We start from the raw sequence: 21,451 nt of genomic DNA on the forward strand, positions 1-21,451 counted from the left end.
AGTCTCTGACTTGCCATGAGTCCGCAGGGTTCACTAGTAATTTTCTGCCATGGGCTCTTTATGTGAAAATTACAAATAATCAAGTGGTACGCCCATACAGCACAGTGTTAAAATGCCCCATTGTATTTGAAAATGTGGGCCTTTTTTCAAATTTAGTGTCTAACAGCACAAGGCCCCACCCTAGAATAATTATCAATTATCCCTGGGTCTGAAGTCCTTGTCTTGTAATATTTCTTTCAGTCTTGTTTCCTTTACTAATAGGGCCTTCGGGTAGCCTAGTGGTTAAAGCGTTAGCTCGTCACGCCGAAGACCCGGGTTCGATTCCCGACATTGGTACAATGTGTGAAGCCCATTTCTGGTGTCCCCTGCCGTGATATTGCTGGAATATTGCTAAAAGCGGCGTAAAACCGTACTCACTCACTCACTCCTTTACTAATAAGAATCCATCCATGCATTAACACTAAGATCTTTTGTAAAGTGATATTAAATGAGAGGTTCGGGTAGTAGACTCAAAAAATGAGTGCTGATGTTAAGCTCTAAGCCTGTGAGATTCCATCAGGGGTGTAAGAGTCATCTGGCTCAAACTGTTAGAATTTGTGATCATACACATCATGTCACCTATGATGTTAGCTACCCTGAGGCAGACTGGCTTGGGAATGTAGACATTCTGTACCTCTTTGATGATATTTTCTGTGATAAAATCCAGGGTTAGAAATTGGCACTAGTCCTATAGTCCTTGCCAATCTGCCCAATAGTAAAGGTATCCTAAGGACTAGTAGAATTTTGACATTTTTAAAGGTTTTGCTATATGCTATCATTATAAGGACTAGTGGACTGAAACTGTTAGTTTCTTCCGCTGAAATCACTCCGCACAGGTGCAAGATTGCTGATACAGCATTCTGTTGTAATCACTCATTCACTCACTCATGTAATCGTGATTCTCTTTCAGAACTGAGTATTGCCCCAACTCTTAACGCAACCTTAATACCTCCCCACGTGAGAAATGGTGAAAGCAACTCGTCAACAGACCAAGTCGGAGACGACAGCAAATCACAAAACCCAGGCGGAGATGCCACATCGTCACAAGGGGCTGCAGCGGCCGCTGGAACCTCTGCATGAGGCAGGCTCCAACTAGGTTACCACCCAAACTATTATTTATATGAATCACATGTTACAATCATGACTTGTTGACTTGTTGCAATACACCCACCATGAATTAAGGGCTGGATGTTGAATGTCCGGTCGCTTGCTGTGCACTGTTGTTGAGATAGCTACTGCAGCAGGAGGACGGTGAGCTCCTGGTGGGATGTGATGGGACAGAGGACAAGAGAGTGTATGATACGAAGAGGACGAGGACGGGAGACACCCTTTCTGACTCGACTAGATCATGCTCGGTAGTGTTGAGTTGGAGCAGAGTTCATGTGCTGATGCCATACACGTACAATGATTTTAGGCTCATGGATACTTGTTGCAGTGAAAGGGGACAGAACTCTGAATATTTTGCAGTGACTGTCAGAGTTGTTCCTCGTAGAAACAGATTTTGAATGGAGGCTGTGACATGCATCTGTATGGTTAATTGCTAGCCATTGTTGCTGAAGGGAATTAGGGTTGTTATGTGTAGTTGTGAAGAAATGTTGGACTGACTTATTCATCTCTGTCTGTGCAGTATTGGGCATTGGGACAGCTGTACTCGTGTCCAGTCCAGCTTCTCCACCTTGTGTTGTCAGAAACTGTGGTCAATGTGGTGAGTCACTGGTCAACACTGTGAACCATCATCTTCATCCCGGCACGGACACACACCAACGTCTACTGCAACTCTTGTGTAGCCTGCCCATCTCTTTGGGCCAGCCAACTTCATCAACCGATCGAGGAGGCTGGAATTGTAGGTTGCTTGGAATTCAATGAGATCCAATCAAGCCATATTTTTACCAGTATATTAAACTTGTTGATTATGTTGACTGTTTTTAAGTCTGTACTTGTGAATCCGGAGAGAGTGTTTCCATGTAGTGTGACAGGGTGTGTGTGTGCGTGTGGGTGTGTATCGGGGTGTGTGGATTGAGTATGGTACTGCATTTCACCATTTCACCAGGTACTGACATGTACAGTGCCAGCTTTCTATTACTTAGGATAACGAAGCCCCTGGGATCCTTCACAGTGGCCATAGTCACTATACAAATGCTGGATAAGACATTAGTTATTGTCAGTGAAAATACACACGGGTCATTTTGACACCACAGTCACGACTCTATGAACCTTACTGACATGTGTTGAGGGGTATTTCTTGATTGTTTGGGGGTAATTTCAGGGTATTTGGTGTCCTACCATGCACTTTATACACCTGTCAAATTCTTTCTGCTGTTGTCATGGTTATGAAATTGTTTCAGTCGATGAAGGAGTTATATTTAATCAACTTCCACATTACATATGCAAGACACTTTTTTTTTTCTAGTGTAAAAGTAGCAAAAACGTACAAGGTTAATCAAGTATTTATGTATTGTAACCAGAAATATTCTTTGTGGTTAAGACTAGTGGGTCTATAATCAGCCAATCAGATGCTGTGAGTATATTGCCATCTGTTGTAGGATATGGCCCCTGTGCTTGTGGCCCATCTGTTTCTCATGTAGATCCCCTCAATACTGAGTGAGAAGTAGGCGGATACCAAAACGACATGTTAATGATCAGGGTAGAACTTGTGTTCAAATATCTGTTGGTATTGAGTAAGAACACATGCTATGAAATAACAGACTTACAGGTTGGGTAAATCTACATTCAGCTTATGTGATTGAAGTGTGATTTAGTTTTAGCTTGTATTTTACACATCAACTTTTGACAGCTACACATTGTCTGTAAATTGACCTGATTTGGACTAGATACTTACTCCACATCGGATGCACTAATCATCCTATCTGCTGACAGTGGTTATTCAGATAGGGAGGGAGCACCAACCAAATTGATACATGAATCAAAAGGTATATTAAGAGATTGCTTGCCTTTTGAAATGAACTGCACTTTTTCTTGACGAGACATGTCAGAAATGATATCCTGTCATGATGAAATATGTTCCAAATTTCACAACAATGTGATCAAGTGTCTAAAGCTGTGTTGTTCCTGGATTTGTTCATACAATTACAGGGGTAGATTACCAACAAATATGACTAGCCAGCATACATGCTCCCTTAAAATGTTACTGGCCCTTCTCCAAACTAACTGGCCTACAACTAAATGGTGGAGGCCGCGAAGTGCCCTAACCTGAGGACGCGCAGCCATCTAGCGGGGCTCTGAAAAATTGAGAACTCCTCACCCCTGAAACACCTTTTTTCCTGAGAATAAATCTTGGCTTCCATTTGCCTTCCATTTGCCTCAATTCATGGCCATTTATGAGCAAATAAAGATGATGTACACATTACAAAGTGGCGGCCGGTTGTCATTCGCGATGATCGACATATATCTTTGTTTAAGTTGACTGTTCACACGACCACATCACCCCTTTGTATTTTCTCATCGAAATTACATGATTCACAAGCAGTGTCCAATTAATAAAATTATAAGTACATGGAGAAGGGGTGAAATTTTGACTAGCCAGACGGGCCATCTATGATACTTTTCAGCAAGCCCTTTGTAGTTTTAACTGGCCATGGCCCAACGGGCCAGTAGTTAAATGGACCCCTGAACTAACTGTTTGATTATGCAGAATAATCAACATATTGGAAAGCCTTTTAATTAAGAACTCAATTATAAAGTCATGATACTTGGTATGGATACTTTTGTTATGGTTTGTAACATTCACGGCTACTTGCCTATTCATTAAGTAAAGTTACACCATAAGACCTGGAATTTCTAGAAGCCCTGTTGATGCATCACTGTCAGTGTATGCCGTTTGATTGAAGTCAGGCACTTCGTCTGACCAAGCAGTGTACAAAATATCTGCCTTCCTGCAACCCATGGCCAGCAAGATTATGGTCAGCTTAGGCGTTGTTAAATGTCCCAAGTCTGACCGGCTACTTAAAGTTTAAAAGGTTTTTTTTAAGCACACCTTTTAGTTGATTAAAATATTTAAAAATTCGTACATTTCTGTAGAGCAATACAACCATCAAAAATAAAATAAGATAAAATTGATATCAATAATTAATTGATGTGGCTATCCATGTTGCACATTGTGAGGATGAAAAATAAACTTGCATTTTTGAGTTTGTGAAATATGAAACTGGCTAGTAAGTAACTGACAATCAGCCCACTTGGCCAGCAATATTTGGAGACTATTTCACACTGCAACCAAGTAGTCGATCATAGTATAGAATCGAGAGGTAGACGAGCACTTCCTTCATTCAAACAGTCAGCCATTGTCCCAACTTCATCGTTTGATGCCAGAATAATATCAAACTTCAATTGCATAGCATTGTATACTCATGTCAGTGGCAAGAAACTTTCAGCAGTAGTGAACTTTTGTTAATGAAACGTCTCTTTCTATTCTGTAATGGCAAAAACATATTCCTGGAGCACTGTTAGATGTTCAAGCGCAATATAATGATATGATGGGAAGTGATTAATGTCAAATTTAAAGCTGAATGCATGGACAACTATGATTGATGGTGAGTCGTCTGGGTCCAAGCAATCAGTTCTGATGAGGATTATGACATAAGCATAATTCCTGTCACTAGTATCAATGAAGACATCATTACCACTGCCCTATAGTAAATGGCATTTGAGAGTTTTAGGTTTCCACTGTACGCATCCAGATTTTAGGTTCACTTGTTACTGATTGCATTCACAAATGGAAACACTTTTGTCTTTTTAGCCGAGTTTTATCCTTTGTTAAATCTCTGTTGTTTTGTTATGCTCCTCTGCAGTCTGTAGTATTATCAACCAACTCTGATCTGTACATCCTCATCATTGTCGAGAATGAGCTGCACTGATTACATTGTAAGCTTGTGTACTGTACAAAGCCGAAAAGGTCTTGCATTCCCATTATGTAGTCCAGTGCATAGATCACTTTTGTACTTAATACTTTTATAAGATCCACCATCTGGGCCCAACAGTTCCACCTGGTACACCCAAATTACATGATCTCAGAGTAGATTGAATTGCATTCTGCTTGTTTAACCCACATGATCACGTCTAGTCTGTAACAAGAGGAAAGTTTGTGTCCATTCTCCCGTGGCTACCTGCACATGTCTGTCCAGTTTAACACCTGGTGTCCCAAGTTGACCTAGACTGCATCTTAACATATTCCCGAACGTCAGGTAGAAAATGCTCTGCCATTTTTAACCATTGTATGTTTGGAAGTTTTAAATGTATATAGGAATATATATATATATAAACCTACTTGTAATTATATAGTTGTAAATAGCTTGCTGTGTGTAAATGACCACTGGGTCAAAGTTCACTTACGTCAACCGTGTCCTTGCATGCATGACTGTTGTGAGAACATGATGAAGCTGCTTGTGTCGGGGGGGGTCATCGTTGTAGGGTGGGGCAGGATTTAGTCATCTCTTTCAGTTGAAACATATCCGGAGCCGGAGCTGATCTCTGGCTCTGACAGTTTCCATTTGGTTGATACCATCTGGAAATCAACTGCATCCAACAGTCATTGTTTTCCAATCCTGAAGACCATTTGCACTGTATTACAAGCTGGCCATGTTTTGTGTATAGATATGTTTCAGAGAAATGCTGCTTTATGCTACTCTTTCATGTTCATTCTCAGTTTGGCGGATCTCGGTTTGGGAACTTCAGCTGCTATGTCAGAGAAGGAGACAAAACCACTGCACTTTGCATAATCATTTGGTCTTAAGGAAATGCTATTTTGTTGCTCCATGGCTATTTTTCAAGTCGGTCCTGTCGAGAAATAAACATGTATTGTGTACATTGTATCAGGTCTTTGCAGAATGCATGTGTTATGAAGACTCATGGATGAGTCAACCTTATGCAGGAGCATGACTTCTCTGTCATAACATTGATTCACTGTTGCTCCTGCCAAGTTTTTACGTTTGTTACCAGTGGCCAAAACTAAGCATGAAAATCCAGTGGCCCTTGTCATGACCCTAATGTTAAAAGTTATTACCGTATTCGACGTAATAAGCGCCCACGGCGATATTTGCTAATATATTGGCAAGTGAACAATCCCAGTTAGCACCCCTTCAGATTGATCAATGTACACAAGCACAAGACCTATTTATTCGTGTATAATACGCACTCGTGTGTTATATGCACTCTTAATTATGGGCAATTAAATTCTGGAAAAATATATCTGTCGTATATAACAGTCAGCCCGTCAGCATAAACCACGAAATTTATCTTTCAACTCTGTTTTTTCCACCAAAATAATATTCTAATAAGAGCCCCCTATTTGTAATTTTGAGAGCGCCCTGGGCGCTTATTACGTCGAATACGGCAAGTTATATTACCATGAAGACCCAAGGAGCCCCTTTGCTTCCTAACACTGGTTGGTGATAGCCAGAAATCCCTCCTGGTCCAGGTGCCCACTTGCACAAAGCGATCTTAGCGCTAAGATGATCGTAACTCCCATACTTTAGCATAGGCTTACAATAGTCTTAGCGCTAAGATCGCTTTGTGCAAGTGGGCCCTGGTGCCCAAGAGGACAGACTACAGGGTTGGAAATTAAGGCAGATCATCTAATCCCACAGTTGTTGCTGTGTATTGCATACTTTGTCTTAATTACTTTCTTGACATTTATCAATGGAAATTCCAGATGATGATATTAATTTACTTAACTTCGAACCCTGCAGATATCTTCAACACGATGTATCTTTTGCTGCCATGGTAGTCAGGCACCAAGTGGAATGTATGTATGTACAGTATGTGATGTCATGCTGGTCATGTGACACGAGTCATGTGACCTCCACTTTTTATGACTGCCGCTGATAGTTACACACTATTTCTGTGATGTCTGTTTCGAAGTCGTCGTGTACATACCAGGACATGAACCAGAGTGATCGTCCGTGGTCCTGGCAGCTCTTTGGTTAAACTGTGTTCTAATTTTTCTTCATTCCATCACAAACTTGCTATATATCTTTGAAATGGTATTCCTGTTCAACAACTTCTCTATTCTGTAATTGTGTGGGACGACTGACAGAGCCAGGCCATGAGGAGATCGGAGGAACTGGTTCTGGATCCTGGCTGGCTGTTATCTCATGCATGGTGCCTTTCAGTTAGGTAACAGTGGAATTAGTCAACAGTCCTATTGGATATTTGTAAGAAAGTTCATTTGTACACTGTTCGTCTCTCTTGTCTTTGGTTGTCAGCGCAGTCAAAACTTGTAAGCTGTAAATAAAATTTCATTCAGAGATTGATTTGTTGTGTTTTTCTTTTCTGGCAGATCCAGGTGGACACTCTTCTCTTAGCCTATGTGACCATACTCATGGGCATTAATAAAGCACCACCCACTTTTTCGGACATGTGATTCATTAAACGGTGGCTGGTGTAATTCATTGTTGGGAACATGACAATAGAGTAGTAAACTGACAAACCGCCTGGGAGTACCATCACACAAATAATGAATTCGACAAGAACAATAGGCACAGATTTATTGACCTCATGCGAAAAAGTATAAAAACATTGATGGTGCATTGATCAGATTCTTGATTAACAACATTGGGATCTGTTCACCCAGCAGTAATGGGTACCGGTAGGATGAGATGGTAATGTGGCTGTTAACCTAGCACCTCAGGCAGCTTGGGTTGTATACTACCCAGGGAGCTGAGAATGAAAATCGAGTGTTCACTGATCCATTGACCGGGGTAATAATAGTGTAGTGCTACTAGCATCCGCTTGGTGAATGGAATCTGGTGCATTATAAATGTTCTCCTTCTTCTCCGGGGGCGGTCGGGTAGCCTAGTGGTTAAAGCGTTCGCTCGTCACGCCGAAGACCCGGGTTCGATTCCCGACATGGGTACATTGTGTGAAGCCCATTTCTGGTGCCCCCTGCCGTGATATTGCTGGAATATTGCTAAAAGCGGCATAAAACCATACTCACACACTCACTCACTCCTTCTTCTCCTTCTTCTTCTCCTGGTGCTCAGCCTGGTTCATTCAGGTTTTGAACTGGAGGGTCAGCACAGCATTGCACTACCTTGCATCAAACTCATCACCAACATGATCTATATTACACGCCAAATATTAACAGAAACACACATCACTTGATCCATTATTATCCCCCCGGAATATAATGCGGGGGGGATATAGCGATCAGCCAGTCTGTCTGTCCGTCCGTAATCATTTCCTTTTCTGGGGCAGAACTCGAAAATAATTCAGTGTATTTGATCGAAACTTGGCATATCTATCAGTCACATACTGAAGTTGTACCTTTTGCTATTTAGGAATATTATAAATTTATATTTTTTACGTTTCCATGGTAACAAGTTGGACTTCGGTTCTATAAGGGTGGTGTTCGTTTCCGGAGTGTAACTCAAAAACCGTTAAATACTTTCTTACAAAACTTTGCATGTCTACCAGGCACATACTGAACTGGTGCCTTTTGCTATTAAGGGGGGAAAAAATTATTTATTTTTTACGTTTCCATGGCAACCAGTTGGACTTAGGTTCTACAGGGTAGAGTTCGTTTCTGGAGCATAACTCAAAACCCATTCAAAACTTTCTTACAAAACTTTGCATGTCTATCAGACTCATGCTGAACTGGTGCCTTTTGCTATTTAGGAATTTTAGAAATTTTTATTTTCTACGTTTACATGGCAACAAGTTGGACTTAGGTTCTATAAGGGTGGTGTTCGTTTCCGGAGCATAACTCAAAAACCGTTTAATACTTTCTTACAAAACTTTGCATGTCTACCAGGCACATACTGAACTGGTGCCTTTTGCTATTTAGGAAATTTTTTTAAAAAAATTTACGTTTCCATGGCAACAAGTTGGATTTAAGTTTTCATATAGGGTTGGTTCACTTATGGAGTATAACAAATAAACTCTTAAATATTTCCTTGCCAAACATTGCATGTCCATATATAAAGTACATACTGAACAGGTGCCATTTGATATTAGGGAGTTTTAGAAATGTTTATTTTAGAATTTCCATTGCAGCTATTTTGACATGGGCTAAGAGAAATGGTTCAGTTACCTGGTTTGGGACCATAACGTGTTAAAATGGGTGGGGGATATAGATGACTTCGTTGACTATACGCTTGTATCTTGTATCTTGTAATTTGTAATTTGTTTGCATAAAAAAACACCACAGAAACACACGTTTTACTTTCCATTTCATATGCGACCATGGTGGATCTTTCGTTGGTAAACAATGTATGCTTCTTAAAGAATATTCTTGACTCATTACATACAGAATTTCACATTTACTTGTGGTTACTTTACAGACAGCTGCCGGGGGGATATGTCATCTTTCTGATGACTCTTGTTGACAATCGTTATAAGTCTATGTTGAAGTAGGTAGAGTGATGGCAGATTATTTGTCGTTCAAGGCCGAAATTCCTTGATAATTCAAACAACCCCGTGGACTGATTCTATTGGTCGGACCAACCTTTGATTGCATTAACTGTATAATCTGTCAAAGCAGGTTTTTGTCTGATTTTAACGTAATTGAACATTAGGAGGATCATGTATGCAGTGGAAGCCCGCTTCCACCCACAACGGGGGGCACGGGGGGCACGGGGGGCCCAGTCGTCTAAGGCGCCGCGATTCGCTGTGCAGAGTTGCGTCCCTTGGGCACGCCGGAAACCTATGATTGTGGGTTCGAATCCCGGTTCGCCCCGATTATATTTCTAGGTTTGTCAGCACCATAGCCGTGCTCGTGGGTTTCACCGAAGTGGTAAACGTCTGAGACCTGCATCACTTCGGGCTTTCCTCCCACATTAAGCTGACACGCCGTGATATAACTGGAAGACTGTTAAAAGCGGCGTTAAACCCAACTCACTCACTCACTTGCCAGCACATTCAGCTTGTACGGCTCTGTTGATCTGCACGTTGTAACGGTATATCGGATGTTCCTGCCTGGTCCATTGAAAACTCAGTTACTAGATATTGTGTTGTGCATATAAAATATTTATTTCAAACATGTCGGTACATTTGTGGAAATGTCCTGGTAACGGCTGTTACAATTAACCCCAAACTCAATCGGAAATAAGTGATTACGAACAACAAACTGTACATGCTTTCAATGGCATTGTAGTTAATGAAGTCAGCAGTATACTGCCTTTGTGTTCCTTAAACATGAAATTTTATACCACACAGATAGATATACAAGCGCACACACACCTACTCACACATATATGTACACACACAGTCACACTCTCTTCCCGCGAAGGCGACTATGCTTTTCGAAAGAGACGACTAGCGGGATCGTTGCTCCTGAAGTCAGTCACTGGATTGTCTGGTCCAGACTCGGTTATTTACAGTTGGTTTGGTTTGTTGTTTAACGCCGCACTCAGCAATATTCCAGCTAAATGACGGCCGTCTGTAAATAATCGAGTCTGGACCAGACAATCTAGTGATTAATATCATGGGCATCGATCCACGCAATTGGGATCAATGACATGCATCAACCAAGTCAGCGAGCCTGACCACCCGATCCCGTTAGTCGCCTTTTACGACAAGCATAGTCGCCTTTTACGGCAAGCATGGATTGCTGAAGACGTATTCTACCCTGGATCTTCACGGGTCCGGTTATTTACAGACCGCCGTCATATAGCTGGCATATCGCTGAGTGTCTCGTTAAAAAACAAACAAACAAACACTCTCACTTACTAACTCACATAGACGAGTTCGTATTACTCCGCGAAGTAAATTGATTGAGCCTTAAAAGAACGTGTTGAAAATTGAAAAAACAAACAAAAACTAATACTACGTGAATACATATAAAAATAATAATTTGTAAGCTACAAGTTTGTAATAAATAACATGTTGCTAGAACACTAATTTCTGGCTTCCACTGAAATGAAAAGAAAATTTGGCGGAATGATTTTGGATGCTAAGCAGAATCTCACCTTCATGTCTTTTGATATCAAAGATATCAACAATCGTTGAAAAGCAAACCTCGGAGGTTTAAAATTTTACCAACTCGTGTTCATTTACCTGATATCAAAAGTGAGTGAGTGAGTGAGTGGGTGGGTGGGTTGGTAGGTGAGTGGGTGAGTGAGTGAGTGAGTTTGGTTTTACGCCGCTTTTAGCAATATTCCAGCAATATCACGGCGGGGGACACCAGAAATAGGCTTCAAACATTGTACCCATGTCGGGAATCGAACCCGGGTCTTCGGCGTGAGGAGCGAACGCTTTAACCACTAGGCTACCCGACCGCCCCTGATATCAAAAGACACTCGGTTGAAATTCTCTATATATGATTCAAGGTAAAACTTATTAAAGATGGGTGTGGGGTGTGGAATAATGTGAAAGGAGGGACAGAATGGTGTCAAGGTTCTGTACTAATTGCCCTCGCCAGTTGAAATAGAATCACGAAACATCGCGATGCTAAATGCAGGAAGATAGCTGCAAGTGTGCCGGTACCTATAAAGTCATCTTCCCGAGGCAAGAGAGTTAACAGACTTTAAAAGTCCAGTTTCCACCCTTGCCGAACTAGGCTGGGATTCCTGGGCTCCGTCGGAGCGCCACCAGTTGCTATTACGAGTTATGTCCCTTCTAAGCCTCTCCTTTAGACCAATCAGATTCCACCTCTCGTATCACTTGCATTTGCTTCCAACAAAACAGTGGCGCCCAGTCAAGACGATCTAATCGATAATCAAGGTCTATATTGTGATAAAATTGGTCTTACATCTCGAAATGCATCAAATCACGTTAGCACCTTGATTAAAAACATGAAAAGATTTGGAAAATATCTGTTGACAACGAGTTGGCGGTGCACATGCTTTGCAAATACTGCAATCGACCAAAATCTGCACGATTTTGATTGGACTATGCATAGACTCGTTAGTCCAGCCAAAATGTTACTCCATCATACCAGCCTAGTTCGGCAAGGGTGGAAACTGGACTTTATTTAGTCAGTTACCTCCCTTGCCTTGGGAAGATAAATAAAGTGGAAAGAGGCCATTCCGGAGATAAGGAACATGACAAAAATAGCAATGAATGACAAAAATAGCAATGAATGACAAAAATAGCAAAGTGCGCTTTTCAAGAAATATCCATTTGGCAAGCGATAAACATCATGGCGTGTCAATATCAGTTTAAATACTACATCTGCATTTGTTTTCATTCACTTCCTGCTGTCAACAAGCTTCCCGAGGCAAGGGAGTTAACTGACTGTAAATGTCAGTTATCTCCCTTGTCCCGGGAAGATGCTATTAATGAACGCACGATGCACGCGCTACAAAATATAGCCGCTCGCAGTCACATGACTGCCGATCTAAACATGGACTGGAATCACGATTCTATTTCAGGTAGCAAGGGCTATAGTGAGTGAGTGAGTTGGGTTTTAAGACTTTTAACAGTCTTCCAGTTATATCGCGGCGTGTCAGCTTAATTTGGGAGGAAAGCCCGAAGTGATGCAGGTCTCAGACGTTTACCACTTCGGTGAAACCCACGAGCACGGGTATGGTGTTGAGAAACCTAGAAACATAATCGGGGCGAACCGGGATTCGAACCCCAATTATAGGTTTCTGGCGTGCCCAAGGGACGCAACTCTGCACAGCGAATCGCGGCATCTTAGACGACTGGGCCACCCGTTCCCCCGGCAAGGGCGATAACAATCACAGACTCTCACTGCACAGACTCTCACTGCAAATGTGTTCAACAAGTAGCTTCAAAGACATATATACTTTATACATATTATTGACGAAGATTGCGTTGAGAGCGAATCGTTGAGGGCAGACAGAAATTCAAGCAAGAATGTAGTTAAACTAAATGATAAAACAATAGAAGTTAATACAATACATAAGTACAGCCTGATGTCATGTTGAACGAGGCTTCATGAAATTGCACGGCCAACAGATGGATGCTTGGGCTATATCTGTGCGTTAAATGAATCTGGCCACTGAGCAGATAAGTTTAAGACAAGTCCTCACAGGTAAAGGGTGGTCGGGTAGCCTAGTGGTTAAAGCGTTCGCTCGTCACGCCGAAGACCCAGGTTCGAATCCCGACATGGATACAATGTGTGAAGCCCATTTCTGGTGTCCCCCGTCGTGATATTGCTGGAATATTGCTAAAAGCGGCGTAAAACCAAACTCACTCACTTACTCACAGGTAAAGGCCGCACGCTTAGGTGAGGTGAGGTGAAATTGGGTTTAACGTCGCGTCCAAGATTATTGCACCTATATAGCGACGTGCATGCACGTGTGTGTGTGTGACTGCTTGTACTAGTCCGGACTGATGCCGATTTATAGTGCTAGTACACTGAAATACCATGCTGCAATTTAACATGAATACCCCACTCAGACACTGTATACTGACTCCGAGCCAACCAGTCCTTGTTTTAGCCCTTTTATGTCGAGCGCCAGACAGGGTAACAACAAGTACCATCTTTTAACGTCTTTTGGTATGACGCGGCCGGGGATAGAGCCCCGTACCTTCCGCTCTCCGGGCACTGGGCTCGCATATAACTTACCCCTACTAACCGACACTCCTGTCGAGGAAGACGGGCGTGCGTCATCACGCGACGTCTGTGTTGCGCCTGTGGAGAAATGGCCCTCTGGCGACCCGTTATATACTACTCCGGGCGGACGCTCTACCACTAGACCACGGAGGCGGTCCCCGCACGCTGTAACTTACACGATCGCCAACAACTGCTTCCGTAAAACTGATCAGTTTGACAGGTGGTGGGAGCATCCGTGTATGTGATGTGTGGGCTCTGTCGGTCTGTTTTCACTGTTATAACCTATTGTTGTATACGTCTTAGAATTCTGACGGGAGGACAGGCGATAGGGGAGGCAACTCCGTTCTGATTTAGATATCCGTATTTTCAGTTATTGGGACGTTTGTATACAAAACGGAGGTGTCCAGATTAACGGGGTTCCACTCCAGTTAATATTTCTATTAACTTTATCGTTTTATTCTATCATTAGGTAGGCTTGTTAATTGTAAACAAATATACAAATACATTAACGATATGTTGTACTGATAAACACACATGAGTATAACCTAACGTATCAAATCATTATGAAATGGCGCGAGCGTGGTAAACTACGTTTATAACGAACACGCTTATAACGAACATACCGATCTAACGAACTTATTTTTTAGTCCCGGCCATTTGTTGCATGTATGCTGTATATATGCATATAACGAACTACGGTTATTACGAACTAAAATTAGTGGTCCCTTTGAGTTCGTTATAACCGTAGTTTACTGTACATGAGAGTATAGGAAAGAATTATATCATAATATTCCAGACACAGTTGTGTCAAACACGGATCCAAATATCGTGTTTCATTTGAATTTGAATGCTGCTTGTTTAATCCGCTTGACATCGGCAGTTGAGATGAAAAGTCTGGAAATAGTTCTTCCTGCTGGAAAAAAAAGTACAATAACGCTAAGTTTGGATAAGTTGTAACCAATTTGGCCCTAAATGGACCTATGCGACCTACGCTGGTCGGAAGGGGGGCAGTTCAAAACGGCCAAAACACGTAACGGCAATGGATATCAAAGTCCAAACGGCCAACATAGTTAAAACGGCAATTGAAATAAGTCAAAACGGAATAGCAGAAGAGGTATTGGTATTGGTAGTAGTAGTAGTAGTAGTAGTAGTAGTGGTGTTGAGTGTTGCTTTGTTTTTTTTGTTTAACGCCGCACTTACGAAATCCAGTGGTTGACATCATGAGCATCGTAATTGGGATACGATGACATGCATCATCTATGTCAGCGAGCATGACCACCCGATCCAGTGAGTCGCCACTTACGGCAAGCATGGGTTGCTAGTACTTAGTAGTAGTAGTAGTAGTAGTAGTAGTAGTAGTAGTAGAAGTTGTTGTTGTTGTAGTAACGATTTTGTTTGTGTGTTTGTTGGTTTGTATTTTTGTTTAATGCCACACTCAGACAATCCAGTGATTTTCATCATGAGCATCGCTCTACGTAAGTTGGATACGATGACATGCATCATCCAAGTCAGCGAGCCTGACCACCCGATCCCGTTAGTCGCCTCTTACGGCTAGTAGTAGTAGTAGTAGTAGTAGTAGTAATAATAATAGTAGTAGTTGTAGTAGTAGTAGTAGTAGTAAATATGAAAACGACTTGATAGAAACATTTCATGACAAATACTTACGTTATACACCACTTCACTGGTAAAGTACACGTGTTGCTTTAGGTGCCACCATTGTCGGCGACGGGGCCATTGTACTGTGAAATATAGAGAACAGTTCGTTAATTGGCGGCACGTGGTCCCGTGCACAGGTCACAGGTCACAAATCAGGTAAAGCAACGGTGGTTGCGGAGATTCCTGTAATGTCAGCTTGACTCCTGAGAGTTTCTAGGGCTTCGTTCCTGCCCCACACAAGCACATGTACCACATGTGGCGTCTCCATGGGCAAGTGACTTTGTTCGAATGTGGGCCTCTGCTCACCCAGCGGTAAATGGGTACCCGGTGGGATGTTGTTGTTAACCTTCTAGCGTCTAACAGGCAGTTGTATACTCCCCAGGGAGTTAATAAAGATGTTTGAGTGCTCATTGATCCAGTGGCTGGGGTAATATATCGCTTTGAGCATCCCTCTGAGTGGTGTGGAAATATGCGCAATATATATAGCCAATTACTATTATTATGATTGAATAACTACCGTATGTACCTGTTTCTCATTAGGATTCTGCAATGATGTACAGTAAACTACGGTTATAACGAACACGCTTATAACGAACTGACCGATATAACGAACTTATTTTTGAGTCCCGGCCATTTGATGTATACATGCTGTATATATGCTTATAACGAACTACGGTTATAACGAACTAAAATTAGTGGTCCATTTGAGTTCGTTATAACCGTAGTTTACCGTATTTTCATTTCAACACATCAAACACATCACTTTCATGGTATATTAACTATAATAAGTCACAAACGATAGGGTCATCGCAAATATAACAAGCTATGTCTATTAATTTCCTTCAATGTACGCTCATATTTTGTGCCACTGCATGTACAGTGTTTCAGTCATATCACGGCTTGTCTGGTTGATGTGGGAGGAAGGCCCGAAGTGATGCAGGTTTTTGACGTTTACCACTTTGGTGACACAAACGAGCAGGGGTATGGTGCAGACAAACCTTGTTACATGATAAGGGGAATGTCGGATTCGAACCAAAGTGATAGGTTTCTGGCACGCGCAAGGGGCGCAACTCTGCACGGGGTAAATTATAACGGACAGGAAGACAATAGAAGGGTTCCCCCTACCTCCCAGTAAGATGTGTCGGAGACGTCACTGTCAGAGCCTCCATTATAACAGACGTTGTCGACCATTTCTGAAACGACAAAACATGAGAACACAAATAAATACACCGACATCGCTTTATTACTTGCCCGTGAAGAGATCACCCGTTTAATAAACACCCAACAGTATAATTCTAAATACGTTATAAATGGTAAGTAATAAATAAAGTACTAAACTCGCTCCCGTGTAAAACCAATTTTATGAAACTCGTGAATATTTGTGGTATCTGACTCGCTTTCGCTCGTCAGACACCGGAACTATTCACTCGTTTCAATAAATTGATATTATACGGAGCTCGTTTAGTATTCTATATTTATCATCCCAAACTAGCTTCCACGGGACATAGCGCTTTGATGATATCAATTGACATATCCTAGGATATATCGCTACAATCAAAGCATCACATTCACTCTCCACTGTGACGTCATCGTTTACCATGACGTCACAATCAAATCTCTCTGCCACTGAAGATCGATAATCAAAATCTTTATTGTAAAAACACGGGTCTTAACCGGCAAAGTTCACCAGATAACTTGAGCACCTTGATTTAAAACATGAAAAGATTTGCAAAATACCTATCGACGTCCATTTGGTGGTACACATGCTTTGCAAATCCTGCAGTCGACCAAAATCTGCACGTTGAATTCCATGTTCATAAAGACCTAGATGTCTCGTTCGTTACGTGATTTTGACGAGACTATGCACAGGATCGTTAGTCCAATCAAATGTAACTCCGGAATTCCAGCTGGCAAAGGTGGGAACTAAACTTTTATCATCACTTAACGCCCTTGCCTCGGGAAGATGGGCCTGTCCGCTGATTCGTAATTACTGAGGGAGAGGTCACTGTCATGTGCATTGTCGGGTATTTCAAGAACCACAGCGACAGAGCAGGGGCCTGTTCCACAAAGCGATCTTAGTGCTAGGATTGTCGTAAGCCTGTGTTAAAGTATGGGAGTTACGATCATCTTAGCGCTAGGTGAGGTGAGGTGAAATTGGGTTTAACGTCGCGTCCAAGATTATTGCACTTTTATAGCGACGTGCATGTACGTGTGTGTGTTGTGTGGCTGCTTGTACTAGTCAGGACTGATGCCGATTTATAGTGCTAGCTCACTGAGATACCATGCCGCAGTTTAACATGAATACCCCACTCAGACACAGTTTACTGACTCCGAGCCGACCAGTCCTTGTTTTAGCCCCTTAATGCCGAGCGCCAGACAGGGTAACAACAAGTACCATCTTTTAACGTCTTTTGGTATGACGCGGCCGGGGATCGAACCCCGACCTTCCGCTCTCCGGGCGGACGCTCTACTACTAGAGCACTGAGGCGGTCCTCTTAGCGCTAAGATTGTTTTGTGGAACGGGCCCCAGGTATGTGGTTGAACGGTTCATTCCACACATACAGATTGTCCGACAAGAGGAAATAACAACGTGATCATTATCATTACTCTACCTGCGATTTCTTTCCTATATGGGGTCGCACCAACACTCTCGCAGTAGGTGTATTCATTGAGACTTATGCTGTAGCCAACAGCTGAAACAGACATGACGTATTTACGTGCGAGCTTCTGGGCAATTGTTTATTTGTTTGCCTGTCTGTCTGTCTGTCTGTCTGTCTGTTTGTTTGTTTGTTTGTTTGTTTGTCTGTTGTTAAACTCGCACTCAGCAATATTCTAAATAACCGTGTTTCAAAGGGACAAACCAGTGATTGATATTATGAGCAACTTCAGGTGTCAATTGGCTGTTGTTAAACTCGCACTCAGCAATATTCTAAATAACCGTGTTTCAAAGGGACAAACCAGTGATTGATATTATGAGCAACTTCAGGTGTCAATTGGCTGTTGTTAAACTCGCACTCAGCAATATTCTAAATAACCGTGTTTCAAAGGGACAAACCAGTGATTGATATTATGAGCAACTTCAAGTGTCAATTGGCTGTTGTTAAACTCGCACTCAGCAATATTCTAAATAACCGTGTTTCAAAGGGACAAACCAGTGATTGATATTATGAGCAACTTCAAGTGTCAATTGGCTGTTGTTAAACTCGCACTCAGCAATATTCTAAATAACCGTGTTTCAAAGGGACAAACCAGTGATTGATATTATGAGCAACTTCAAGTGTCAATTGGCTGTTGTTAAACTCGCACTCAGCAATATTCTAAATAACCGTGTTTCAAAGTGACAAACCAGTGATTGATATTATGAGCAACTTCAGGTGTCAGTTGACTTTAATGAAATAGCATTACTGTGTCAGAAGAAGAACGTTTGTCAAAATGATACATGGTCTGTCCAAAAGAATGAAAAGCAACGTAGTCTTCAGATCTTTTTGTGTGTGTGCATGATTTTTAACGCCGCAATGAAATCGCCTCTTACGGCCAGCATACGTTGACCCGGGGTCCCCGGGGGTCGCCTCTTACAACTAGCAATATGGGTAACCAGGGACAGATTCTACCTCAGGTCCCATGGGGTTGAGATCTTCATGAATTGATGTTATAAATCATACCATTTGCAGGTGGACCCGTTCCCTGGTTTTCTGGGCCTTCTTGACGCGTCCTAGAAATACACAAACAAAACTTCACCGTACCATACAGGTATATCACCATATGCAGTGGTCCATATTGATGCTTTATCGACGAAGAAGTGTGACATGCAAAATGTAGAAACGAGTCACAGGAGCTCGATGATAGCGAGTATAGCATAATATATTCGTAGAGTGAGTGAGTTGTGTTTAACACGGCTATGTTCAGTGTTTCAGTTGTCTGATGGGGTGTCAGCTTAAGGTGGGAGGAGTGAGGGAGTGAGTTGGGTTTAACGCCGCATTGAACAGTTTCCCAGTTATATCACGACGTGTCAGCTTGATGTGGGAGGAGTGAGTTTTTTTAACACCGGTTTTAACAGTATTCCAGTTATATCGCGGCTTGTCAGTTTAATGTGGGTGGAAAGCCCGAAGTGATGCAGGTCTCAGACGTTTACCACTTCGCTGAAGCAACGTGCTCACTTACAAACATTGAAACATCATTGGGTCGTATCTGGATTCGAATCCACGATACAAGGTGTTTGGCATGCCAAAACGACCCAACTTGGCTATCTGTGTGCCCTAATATATCACTATCCAAAACAGGGGGCACGGGTGGCCCAATCGTCTAAGGCGCCGCGATTCGCTGTGCAGAGTTGCGTCCCTTGGGCACGCCAGAAACCTATGATTGTGGGTTCGAATCTCGGTTCGCCCCGATTATGTTTCTAGTTTTGTCAGCACCATACCCGTGCTCGTGGGTTTCATCGAAGTGGTAAACGTCTGAGACCTGCATCACTTCGGGCTTTCCTCACACATTAAGCTGACACGCCGCGATATAACTGGAATACTGTTAAAAGTGGCGTTAAACCCAACTCACTCACTCAATATCCAAACGGATACGTTTCAGAGACAAGGGACTGAAGTGACAGTTGGAATCGCACTCTGAACTATCACGTTCTCTGTGCAAGCACGTTACCATTAATCAATAATCAAAAAATCTAGAATCAATTTCAAAAGATGAGAATAAAGATATGAATGACTTCTTGTACCGACAAGGACAAAATATTGGTGAACATAACAATGTTTATGGTGTCAGCGATTCATTCAAAGTGAACTTACACAAAGCTACAGATAAGCAGCGTATTTGCGTCAAATACCCCCCAAAAATATTAAATTCCCAATTACTCTCAATTAACTTGCGTACAGAAACGCATGCAGTAAATGAAAGACTAAAATGCATAAAAACGTAAATTCCCAGTGAAGCTTTTTCAGCATGTGTACAAAGAAGTTAATTTCCGAAACACAATTACGTGCTAATTTACTTTCCGGGTCAAGCCTATTTATTTAGATCAGTTATATCCATCTAAAACATTATTTTATTTTTTAAAATCTTAAAATGTTCACTAATTTGGGGAAAAACCCAATAGAGTGATGAATAAATGAGTGAAAAAATATTGATTACCCAATGAAGAATGTTATAACCCAACTAAAATAGAAACCCTAGAGTAAAAACTCAATTGCTCAAAAAGTTATCTGGACCTCTGCTTACATCTGTTTACCACTGGCCCGTCCACCTGCAACATAACGGTATATGATCAGCTTTATTATAAACCTACTTGCTGTTTGTGTAACGCGATATGGAGTTTTTGAAATTGTAGTAACACCTCGCAGTAGGTATTGCAACGATTGTAACACCTCGCAGGAGGGCTTACAATCATTATAACTTCCGTTCAGATTGTAACATGTAATGAAATGTAAAATCAAATGAAAAGTGTTTTCTTTATATTCCCGAGGATCGAACTCGCAACCTTCATATCTGTAGCCCAGTGAGTGTACCACAAGGCTGCAGAGGTGTTGATTCGCAGCACTGCTTTTTAGAATGTCCTTTTCAAGATCCGTACGCCAGCAACAGGATGTACAATGAATGAGCGTCAGTCAAAGCAAAACGTGTAAAAGTCTCAGCCTGCGAGACGCACGTGCAGATTTCGTGCTATTGCGAGATGCACGTGCAGATTTCGTGCCATTGCGAGATGCACGTTCAGATTTCGCACCGTTGCGAAACCAACGTGCTGAGCTCACCGATTTCACTGAACCGAGTTCACGATTGCAGGCGATATTTCATCTCCGATACAGGTTATACATTTGAGAGTTTTTAAAACAGTTATTTCATTTAAAACGTTGTATATGCGATGATTCGATTTATTAGTTGGACAAACCATGTCTCCTCGAGATTACTAGAGATTGTAAACCCTCACATTCGGGAGACATGGTTTCTCCTACACATAAGGTTGTGACATAAGACTATTGATGCAAAGGCCCGGTGCTGTTGACTTCAGGGATACCTGACATTGATCTCGATAGATATGTGGCCATGTCTTCAATAACACTACCATAAGGTTCCATGTCTTTATTATGTATCTATGGCCCTCCATCTCTCCGGCCCTCCATTAGATCTTCTGGGAAGAGGGTATAAAAAGATCATTTGACCTCCGGCGAATTTTCTAACCCTTTTATACGTTATTCTGTTTCTTACAACAAAAGATATATTCAGTATAATATACCGGTCATTCTCCTGACACAGACAAGGCCCACCGTCACTGCTACA

The 21,451-nt window shown here is 41.9% G+C and overlaps 1 protein-coding gene and 1 long non-coding RNA gene across 5 annotated transcripts in view; one reads left to right on the forward strand and one right to left on the reverse strand.

Annotated features, from left to right (window-relative positions):
• LOC124148324 (glycogen synthase kinase-3 beta-like) overlaps positions 1-7,303 on the forward strand; it is a 34,899-nt gene extending 27,596 nt beyond the window's left edge. For all 4 annotated transcript variants that reach the window (XM_046519356.2, XM_046519357.2, XM_046519358.2 and 1 more), the window contains exon 9: positions 950-7,303. In XM_046519356.2, coding sequence (XP_046375312.1) covers positions 950-1,119 — 170 coding nt within the window. In that variant the 3' untranslated portion in view covers positions 1,120-7,303. The remainder of the gene's footprint in view (positions 1-949) is intronic.
• A 6,903-nt stretch (positions 7,304-14,206) lies between these two features.
• On the reverse strand, positions 14,207-16,367 carry LOC124148314. Its single transcript, XR_006862952.1, has 3 exons — positions 16,298-16,367; positions 15,182-15,255; positions 14,207-14,429 (listed from the first exon to the last, which is right to left on the reverse strand). It is a non-coding gene; the product is annotated as an uncharacterized LOC124148314 (long non-coding RNA).
• Positions 16,368-21,451: the final 5,084 nt, after the last annotated feature.

Source organism: Haliotis rufescens, unplaced genomic scaffold, assembly GCF_023055435.1.
Source record: "Haliotis rufescens isolate VD_foot unplaced genomic scaffold, xgHalRufe1.0.p SCAF_34, whole genome shotgun sequence".
NCBI classification, from domain to species: domain Eukaryota; kingdom Metazoa; phylum Mollusca; class Gastropoda; order Lepetellida; family Haliotidae; genus Haliotis; species Haliotis rufescens.